This window comes from Capsicum annuum, chromosome 4 (genome assembly GCF_002878395.1).
Source record: "Capsicum annuum cultivar UCD-10X-F1 chromosome 4, UCD10Xv1.1, whole genome shotgun sequence".
Classification (NCBI taxonomy): Eukaryota; Viridiplantae; Streptophyta; class Magnoliopsida; order Solanales; family Solanaceae; genus Capsicum; species Capsicum annuum.
In genome coordinates this window covers 178,948,371-178,959,308 of record NC_061114.1, presented here as the reverse complement: position 1 = coordinate 178,959,308, position 10,938 = coordinate 178,948,371, and the positions used below count along the sequence as shown (strand labels likewise).

The 10,938-nt window shown below is 34.6% G+C and overlaps 1 protein-coding gene across 2 annotated transcripts; it reads right to left on the bottom strand.

The window, feature by feature from the left end:
• Positions 1-5,108: 5,108 nt before the first annotated feature.
• Positions 5,109-10,345, bottom strand: LOC107852238 (RNA-binding protein 2). 2 transcript variants are annotated; one of them, XM_016697291.2, is made up of 7 exons: positions 10,187-10,345; positions 10,008-10,101; positions 7,367-7,557; positions 6,989-7,268; positions 6,834-6,895; positions 6,673-6,754; positions 5,109-5,536 (listed from the first exon to the last, which is right to left on the bottom strand). In XM_016697291.2, exons 2-7 carry the CDS (start codon positions 10,099-10,101, stop codon positions 5,430-5,432), a joined length of 816 nt encoding a protein of 271 aa, XP_016552777.1. In that variant the 5' UTR covers positions 10,187-10,345; the 3' UTR covers positions 5,109-5,429. The 2 variants fall into 2 exon arrangements, with proteins under 2 accessions (XP_016552777.1, XP_047266358.1); XM_047410402.1 differs by having other exon boundaries at positions 7,367-7,551.
• Between the last annotated feature and the right edge of the window lie 593 nt (positions 10,346-10,938).

Here is a 10,938-nt window from a genome sequence, read left to right as displayed (position 1 = left end):
CATTTGGTTGATGAGGTCTTTGTCCCAATTAACTGTGATGGTGCCTTTCACTAGATATTGGCAGTCATTGCACTAAAGGATCGATGCATTTGTGTGTACAATTCAATGGCCTCTTCACGAAAAAAAAACACAAACAAGAGATTGAAAAGTTGGCTGTAATGATTCCTACTTACCTTCAATACAATAACTTTTTTAGCAAAAGGTACCAACTAACTGGACTGCACTGACTACCTACAAGGGAAAGACTGGACGTGATCCATTTCAAGTGAAATACCTATCTGATATAGCACACCAAGAAAGTGGAAGTTTGTACGTATTACATTACTTTTTGAGATGGTTTCATTAACTTATAATTTTATATTGGTTTTTCTAATTAAATTACTAATTTTTATTCAGGGATTATGGTGTATTTGTAGCTGTATATGTTGAGTATCTGAGCAAGGGATTAGACATTCCATCTTCGGAAATTGATGCTCACTACCATTTTCTGAGCTATGCTAGTCTTTTGTGCAAGTACGGATTTGTAAAAGCAGACAATGGATACTTTAGTGAGAATGATGATCCACCAAGGCCAAGGATGAAGTTCACACCAAAAGAAACCGATCGTGTTTTACGTATTCGGTAGTTGTTAATTTTTGGCTAGTAGACTATTAAAAACATTGTTGATGATATAAACTTTGATGATGTTAGTAGTGTTTAGACAATCATACATTAAGTTTTTTTAATGAATAATTACTTCTATTTGGCATAAACATTCTAATGCAATGCTAAATAATATAAAGATATATTTATGTTATCGTTATGATATTTTTTTCACACAATATACAGACGTTATATTGGATACATGTTTTACTGTATTTTATAATTTTATGCATCTAAAATAAAGAAAGATATATTACAATATATTTATTAACCATCACAACATTGTCGTATTATGTATATATAATAATTTTTTGTTATAGATAATTCATGTTGTCTCTTACATGCATACCAAATTATATCATAACTTAATAGAACTAAGTCTTAAAAATATTAACCTATTACATTTTACATGTGAAACAAATTATTAGATCTTGTATCTATAACTTTATATGAGATACATCTTCTCAAATTGTATGTATCTATTATAAGAAAACTGTTTTACTATATAATCATAGTAACCAACAAATTATTACATTTTTATGTATCTACAACCCTTTTTATTAATGGAAAAAGATGTTTGACTATAACCTGCATAACAAATTCTAGCAGAACCTATATTACTAAATCTTAATAATATTTTGCAAATTATATTTTACAAATAATACATATTTGTTAAAAGTGAATTTATAAATTTAATGGAGATACATACTATAAGAATATATCTATTTTCTGTCGTTCACTATGGTAGAACTACTAATAGAATGTATAATAACATTGTCAGTTAATAGATCTAAATTTCTACTTTATGTGTCACGAAAAAATACACCATCAAAACATATATAGCTAAATAACAAATTAACAAAGAATGCTATTTATTTCGGTAAATGTCTTTTCTAAATTTCATAAGAAACCAAGAATCTTATCAACTAAAATGTCGAACAAAATAGATAAAAAATCCAGCAACATTCCAAGGAACTATTCAACATTATTCATTAGTCAACTACATTTGTCACTCCTTCTTTGGAAAGAAGTTGCAAGTGCGCCTATTGTTATCTTCATAACCATATCTCCTGCAATAATTACTGCTCGATGTCATTGTTTTACTTGATTTCTTATGCCTGTTTTTCTTTGGCCTTCCAGGTTGACGTTTGTATTTAGGTGGCAACACAACTTACCGAGATGATGCATTAAATGTCCAAACATAATCCTTTGAATGACATCGTAAGACATAACTGAATCAATGAAAATAAAACTTCAACTTTTTAACCTTGAGTTACTTTCAAACCGTATAATAAGACATCAATATATCCACCAAGATACATAATTAGACATCAATATATTCACCTAGATACAAGATGATTAAAATGTATCTTTTATCATAAAGATGTATCTCGATCAAATTAACATAACGTCATGACTAAAACACAATAAGAAACATAATTAAACATGACATCATAAATGGAGATACAAGATGGGGCAAAATGTATCTTTTTCATAACAAAATGTATTTCGGCGTGAAACTTGTACAACATGTATCTAGGAAATTTTACATGTACTAGGACATTTCTATTATATATGTGAAACTAAAACACAACAAGAAACATAATTAAACATAACATCATAAACGGAGATACAAGATGGGGCAAAATGTATCATTTTCATAACAAAATGTATCTCGGCGTGAAACTTGTACAACATGTATCTAGAAAATTTTACAACATGTACTAGAACATTTCTATTATATATGTGAAGCTAAAACACAACAAGAAACATAATTAAACATAAATTCATAAACTGAGATACAAGATGAGCAAAATGTATCATTTTCAGAATAAAATGTATCTCGGCGTTAATAACATAAACACACAAAAAAATTCTTTAAAATAACCAAATATTGAATACAAAATTAAATTAACGTACACAAAATTAACAACACCAGCTAAATCAAAAACATAACATACCTTCTCTTGTCCGATTTTTTGGCATAGTAATTGAAGGAATGCTCAATTGCAAATCACGCATAACTGAAATGAGAGTACTGGTCCTTGTAGATTTGCCCAACCTTAACATCACTATGTTTGCAATCAGTAATGATCTTGTTTCCCTTGCTATCCAACAAAGGCATAGGAGAAGTAGAATTAGATTTATAACTAATAATTTCTGCAACTTTTTTTGATAGACTTTCCAAACACATTACAGCACCAACTTTTCCATCAAAAAAAAAAAAATCTTGTCCGATCTTTTGGCGTAGTAATTGAAGGAATGCTCAATTTAAAATTGACAAATCAAATAAAAAAAATTGATATGTTTTCTCTGATCAAGAAGAATGAAGATTTTCAATTTCAAAAAAATACTACAAAAGCGTTTATTGGTTTTAATGTGGTGGAGTAATATTCTGATTAGCATAAATTGTGGGATTTCACTTTGTTTTTTTTATCTTAATTAGTTAGATTAAATGCTAATTTAATGCAAACTAATCTGTTACATCCCTTAAAATGTGCTGATTTAATTAATTATTACTTGTATCTGTACTATGTATCTAATATGATTAACATGTATTATCAGAGGTCAAATGTTGGAATTTTAGAAGATTTTGAAAAAATTTGAGAATTTTAGTAATTATTAGTAAACATGTCGTTATATATATAATTTTTACTATTTTTAATAGTTGCAATGACCTAACAAAAAAGTTGACTTTGTTGTGGTCTTATGCTACGTATCTTTGTCAAAAAATATGGCCCAAATAGGCCCATTAGACATTTGATTCATGTCATTTCTAATGCGAAAAGTATCAACAGAAGTTATCAATTTTTCTAAATAATCTACAGCCATATTTACTTTGCTGTAGCAGTGCTGAAATATCACCTCTTTATGCAGAGTCGATGTAATTATATTTTTAATGAAGGATCTGAAACTAGATTGCGAGTAATTTTCTTATTTACCATTTAAGTCGCCATCATAGAATCAAGTTGCATAGGGCATTTTATCATCCATTGAGCAATATACTTTGCAACCGTCACTTCTGCTACATTATGGTTGTTACGTTGTATCGGGACAGCAAGACAAACGTTAAATCTCCATTAGCAACTTTATCGATTTCAGCTTTATCAAATTGCTTCATATTGGTTTTATCTGTGTTGATCTTGATCTTTCTGCTGGAGGCATCCTCCAAGTCATCATCTAGCTATGAACTTTAGGTCTAAGTTTTTCCACAACTTCACCTAATTAAATCCAATGATAATCTAATTTGAGATTGTGGAATCTAATGATATCTCAATCAACACTAAACTAAGGGAATCCGCCCTCTAAGAAAAACTACAAAATCAATATTTCATCTCAATTCAATCTAAGGAATGAAAAATAAGTAAGACATCTATTTATTATTTATCTCTTACAATGAAAAATAGCTTGATCATCACCACATGTGGGTCTTCTCGCTCTTCCATCCAAGCTACCTTCCATAGCTTGAGCACTCCCACACGTGGGTCTTCAATGGCCTTCAAGAATTCCATCTTTTCAATCAAAAAAGAGTGTAGCTTGAAGATGTGCAATTGAACTCTCTGAAGCACCTCAAATATGGTGAAGTGTTCCATGAGCCACCATTGTCTTGATGTTGCGCTTCACCATGAATTCCAATCATCATCAAGCTCCTTGAGCTTTTCAGGGTCAAATCAATTTCCTCACGTAATTCCATGCATCTTTGTTGGAGAATTTCCATCCAAGGCAGGTTTCCATGTGAGGTAGTCCCTTCTGTCTGGAGTTGCAATTGTGATGTTGTAGATGTGCTGACAAATCCTAACAGACAGAACGTTGTCTATTTATCTCCCATCTCTGATCAACGATAACATTTTTGGCCTTACTCTAATAGTATGATTGTCCTGCGAAACGATAAGCCAAAGCACCAAGCAAAGTTGTCCCAACCAAAAGCTGCTCACCCCATTCTTATAATCGAAATCGTATCAGGCCAGCCTTCTTTCTTATGCTCATTCAGTTAGCAAAGTTTGGACAAGGAATATAAACCCAAATTGATATTTGAAAAATCTTTGTCAAAATATTCAGAGCATTTAATTACAACTATAATAACAAATTAGAATATTTAAAAATTTTATTCAGTAATTGTAACAAACTAAAACTTTACAAGAGCTACACTCGTACTCATTGTTTAACTAAGCTTTGACCCGGTCCATTTTAGCCCCAATATTTGCACAAGACTGGAATAGCCCATTTATTGACTCAAATTAAGAGACCCAAAACCATCCATTTGCCACCCTTAGTTTCCATATAACAAAAATTCCAATTACAACAGAAAAACTTTTCCAGGATAACTTATCAAATAAATAGGGGATGAGAACTTTGTGAATCTTAAATTTCATCAAATAATCCAAGTTTTAGAACATGGAACTCAAGCTAAGTTACTGACTACAGAGAGGATCCAAAGGGTGTTAAAAAACCAAGACGAGAAGCACTTACCGAGAATTTATCACTAACTCTTAAAAATCCACACTCTGGAATAAAACCAGAAGCATTTCTTCAAACTAGAAGTCTAGTACTACAACCTGTGTCCACCTATCAAGTTGTACAATCTCAGAAACAAAGTTTCACTGGCTTTAAAGGCCTGTTGAAGCGGAGAACTCACGCTTCAAAAACCAATAGGGTACATATTACTGTGACCATGGTTAGCACCCATTGTTGAGCCAATTGTGAATTGCATATTCCAGTAACAGTACATAATACATAAAGTCAATTCATACGGAGCATTATGTAAATAAAAAGCTGGTGGAAGTTATTTATCGCTTCCCACGACTTCCTGAGCCACCAGACCTCGGACCTGGAAACTTTGAGAACTGCAACCTCAAGTAGGCAGAATCGTGGTCATGTTCGTCCATTTTGTAACCTGGCAAATTCATCAGCAGAGACCGCCGGTAAGATTATTCCACCAGAACCTCATCGATGATGGTAGTAAATTCTAAAAAAATTGTTTTTTATCATAAATATAATAGTTTTTGCGCATGCGTGAGTTGGGCTCATAGACGAAACAAAAATGTGCATCTGCAAGTGCAGAGAACCATGAAAGACACAACCAATCATAACCAGAAATATGAATAAGATTTTCATAATGGTGGGTAACAGAGTACAGGAGCAACTAGCAAGAAACTGAAGAGAAAGGACACCATGCCACAACTGTAGATAGAAGGTATGCCCGTCCTACAAATCTAGAATGCTAGTAGTATCATATAATCATGTGAAAAATTAGTAAACCAAACTAGGAGAATGAGAATTTGCCACAACGGCATATCATACAAATAAATGACCCAGAATGCAAGTATCACAAGATAATGAGGATTATTAGATATTTAAACCAAAGCAAGCAAACAAGAACATGCCAATTGTCACAGCAGCAGCTAGCTAATTATGTAAATATTAGCTATCTTAACCCAAGAATCAAGATTGACACCATTCTTGAATGGCAGACCCAACGTTAGTCTACAAGTCAATCTGGACCTTTAGGAGTAATAAGTAGAACTACAGTCAAATTTCTTTCTTTACAGATCTGAATATTTTATTTCAAATATAGGCACGATAGTTTACAGAAGAAAATGGGTGAAGGAAATGGACAGATCAGAAGACAAAGACTACGACAAAAATTAGAGGAGGCAGTGCTTTTTCCGAGATACATTGCCATGGGGTTTGCATGTGCACAACGAGGAGAGGTCGTCAATGGATAAACACAGATCTATGGCCTTACGGGAAGATAGTACATAAAGCAACTGGGTTCTACTTCACAGATTACCCCACAATTTGACTACATACAGGAATGAAGAATCAGAACTAGAGCACTCATGCATCTGAAAAAAATTGAACTGCCAAGGATCTGTAGGTTGAAAAAACAAAGAGCAAGTAAAGCACTTAAAACACTCTAGCAATGCCCACATACACTGAGTGATAATCATAGATCGGATCATTGCAGCTGAGATAACAAGTCACTAACGGAAGTCGGAGAGCAGATTACTATCAGTTAAAAAAAATCACCTTGCAATGCACTCAAAGCAGTAGCTGCACATGCTGGATCAACGAAATCCACAAAACAAAGGATAAGAGGATCTCCACCACGCTGCAAAATGAAGTTTTTATCAATACATCACCTTGTACATACATGCTATACAAATGAAAAGGCATAAATATCAACTTACATGTTTTGATTCCTTTCTAACAAGTCTGACTTCTTTGTAACCCACAAAAGGGCGAAAAATATCTTTTTAGTACAATTAGGGAACAAGCAACAGATATATAGAACTTAAGTAGAACTGTCCAATAATGACCCAGTAAGTTACATCTCAAAGGATACGGGCTACTTCTCTCCTGGAACTGTCTGAAGGAAGTCCCTCTATATAGAGGGTGTTGGAAGCATCAGGAGGGAGAGGCAGTGTTTCACGAGGCCTCGGCATAGGTTCGACTGGCAGTTGGCCACTAAATACCATCGCTCGTCCATTTGGTGCTAGTTCTGGCCCACGAGCTGATGGAAGCGGATCACGAACAGGAAGGGCAGGCATACCACCACCACCTGCTCTAGCTAATCCAACTCCCTTATAGTTATTAGCTTCTCCGACTGAAAGGGAAGAAAGTTGCTACAAGAGGAAGACGAATAATAAAAACAGAATCAAAATTAGCACAAAATCCAAGCATGCCTGAGGAATGTAGGAGCACTTTCAGCTTCAGTGATTACCGAACTCTGGAGATAACGATCATATGCTGATCCGATAGCCTGATTGTCCACTACTCGAGGTACACCACGATCATACGCTGATCCGATTGGCTGTGTGTCCACTACTCGAGGTCCTTCGCGATCATCATTCCTTCCTAAGTAATGATGCACTTCATGAGCTGACGGCATCCCAGATTGTGGAAGATCTGGTACTGCAAAGATATATGATCAAACCACATATGCTGATCGAAACATATAACAAAGTCAGTGCAGAATGTTACTCGCATAGCATGTAGTTTGTCCTCAAAAGGATAAAGTTTCTTTTGCCTATAGGTAGGATCAAAATGGCCTTCTTGCGTAGAAAAGCACAGTATACACAGCAAGACTGAAGCAAGAAAACAGGGTGCTGAGAACATGTACAGAATAAAATGCAACTGCTGATGGGAACTCTCGCAGCTAAAATCATCACTGACATGAAAATAAAGTGCCAATTTCAGAAATCAGCATCAGGCTCAAGGTAGAACTGGAGACTTGGTGCCATAATAAGTCAGCAACCATTGTAGAACCAATACAAGGAGGGCATATACAGTTCCAGCATTGAATCTGAAACCACAAATAGTTCTTGAATAAACCGGTAAAGAGGAATGAGAGGAGATTGGACAACCATTTTCTTGAAAAGGAGCTTCGGCAGTAATAGGAATTGAGAGGAGGAAGTAAAACTAAGATGTACAGCTCTGTTTTAGACAGAACAGCACTCAACAAGATACAATCCAGTATAATCATACACGAAGTGCTCGGATGGGGAAGAGAAAGCAACTTAATAGAATTCATTGGGTTGGTTGTGATTAGGTCAAAAGGGCTTGCTAAGGTTGATACCAATCAAAACACACCACAAAGTAAAAAGAAAGAGAAACAAATGAGGTTAAATTTTGAACTTGGAGATAAAATCCTCTTTATTTGGCACAAGAAGAACAGAGTTCCGTCCTTTCCGGCTTTCAACTCTCCTATCTTCTTCTGCCACTTTTTGCCTGTACTTGCTATAAGTGACTCATGAAGTCACATTGCCAAGAATATTGACAAAGAAGTGGATCCAAATGACGAGATAGATGAAAAAAAATGTGTAACTACACAACACGTGCTACCTAAGCATATGTAACTATAACTGTAAATTGGTAACCACAAACTACACATGTATGTCCTAGAATAGATAGTCAAAACTCAGACATGTCCTTGCTAATTCTAAAAGTTACTCCAGCCTCAAATCGAGTTCTATGCTTCCTTAAGAAACCTCCACTCAATAAAACCATGATTGACTTGTCCATGAAGCTTAAGTAATTAATTAACCTAACTTTTTAAATCCAAATCATACCAAATAAATATAGGTCACGGGCCACAGACTTAAAATTGGCAATATCGGTAATACAGTTCAGACCGAACACTTCAACTAGAACCAGAACTGCCTATTTGATCCCTCACAAGCCACATCTGCTTTACCATTTCCAATAAATTGCTCAATAAAACTCCAGCTTCCTGATGTTTTAACATTTCCCACAGAGAAACTACATCCATGAGATATATTACCATATGACATCATAATACAACCACTAGACTCATCAATTTTTTCAATCTGTCTATCTCTAACGGTGCCGGGCTAGGAATCTTGATAAAGGGATTCCAAATATGCAAGAATGCAACACCTAGTGTTCAAACTTGTGACAAAAAGCAATTTTGAAACCCCTTTACCACTACATTAAAATTTGTCCTAATGCCATGAGGATTCAGAAACTTACATACAGAAAAAAAAAAAAGGCATTCCTATTTTTTCTTTGATAATCGTGGTGTCCAGACTAACTTTCACACCTCGACTAATTTCACGGGTTACATGCCACCTCCCACCAGTAGAAGCAGCTTACTTTGTCCACAAGGGGCAAATTTATAGGCCAAATATGGGCACGTGAACCCATGGTCCCTCCATAAATTTAGGTATTTTATATATAAATTTTCTAAATTTAGTATAATATTATTTGTTGGCACCCATTTTCAAAAAGACAAAACTGGTGCATTTGGTTGAAGGTTGAGTTATTTACCTAGAGTACTAGGAACCAATTCCAACTAAACACATTGTTTCCTCTTTTTTTATTCTACCCATGTTCTTAATTTATTTATTTATTGACAACAGTGGTGTAAAGGCTAGCTTGCGCGCACCTCGACAAATCCACGAGAACCCAGCCACCTCTCACCATCAACAGGTATCAGATAATTCTGTCTACCAAGCCTAGAACTGTAGAACAGAATGGAAAAAATCACCTAATATTTTTGTCTTTGAAAATTAAACCTAAGACCTCATGGTGCTCAACCCATGTCATTGACCACTAGGCCACACCTAGGCGCCCATATTCCAGAAATCCAAGATTCACCACTAGTGTTTACTTTGGAGAATTATGCAATGAAAATAGGGGAAAATGTCTCCAAAATTCACGAAAACCTAACACATCCAGCTAACTTATGACGCATCAATCTACAACTTGAAATGTTCCAAATGTATAAATGTAGTCTTTCCATGATTGAAAAAACAAAAAATGGTTCTAGGGTTCCACGATTAATCTCAAATTAAGTGACAATTACTAAGCCAATTATTAGGAAAAAAGAGGGAATTTGTTACCATATTCAGAGCGAGGACGTTTGAGTAATCCAGCAGATTGAGGAAGCTGCTGTTGCTGCTGTTGCGGTTGACGATTCCAATACGCATCCCCCATCTACAGTTTAAAGAACTATTAACCTAAATCCCCAAAACACAAACAAATTGGAATACAGAATAGAGAGATTAATAAAGGAGAAAACCTTGAGGAAGAAAACCCTAGCTGCTTCAGCCGTCACCCCTTTGTACACTCTCGGTGCGTGGATGTGGATTTGCCAAAGCCAATTTTGTGGGAGAAGGTTAGGGCTTTATTCTCAAGTAATCTTCTGCGCGGCAGGTGTATCATTCGTTTGATAGTTTAGCCAATAGTTATCTGACACGTTAGTATGACCGACATCCAGGCTATTATTTTTTATTTTTTAATAATTTACTTCTCCCATATACTAAAAATAATCATTTTAAATTACTTCTCACTTTTTCATTTATCAAATTTAGAGTGTGTCTGGCATGAATGAAAATTTTTTATTGAAAATGTTTTTTAATTTTTTCATGTTTGATTGACTTAAATATTTTGAAAAATATTTTTCGAATCAATTTATTTTTTTCAAATTTAAGAAAAATAACTTTCCTTGAAAAAGTAAGGAAAACATTTTTCAAAACACTTTTTCAACCCCACTCTCAAGTTGAAATGTTCATACAATTCTCAAAATCACCCTCCTCCCTCTACACCGACCCCCAATCCCCTACCACCTTCTATCTAAAAATCTATTTAAATTTTTTAAAATAATATTTTAAATTTTTTTCTTACCCCGACCCTCACCCCCTATCAGCCACCTCAAAAAAAAGATATTTTTTTAAAATTCAAATTGGGCCAAGGCCCATTGAATAAAAAACTGCAAATATTTACAACGCAAAGACTTGGGCCCAATAGTGACCACAACAACAACAACATGTC

Bases quoted from the DNA above. Each gene is read 5' to 3' on its own strand.
- LOC107852238 (XM_016697291.2), bottom strand. From the start codon at position 10,101: ATGGGGGATGCGTATTGGAATCGTCAACCGCAACAGCAGCAACAGCAG. The intron at 6,896-6,988 runs GTATCCTTTGAG...TGTACTAAAAAG, and splicing joins TTCCAGGAGAGAAGTAGCCC to ATATTTTTCGCCCTTTTGTG. The intron at 6,755-6,833 runs GTAAGTTGATAT...TTCATTTTGCAG, and splicing joins TTAGAAAGGAATCAAAACAT to CGTGGTGGAGATCCTCTTAT.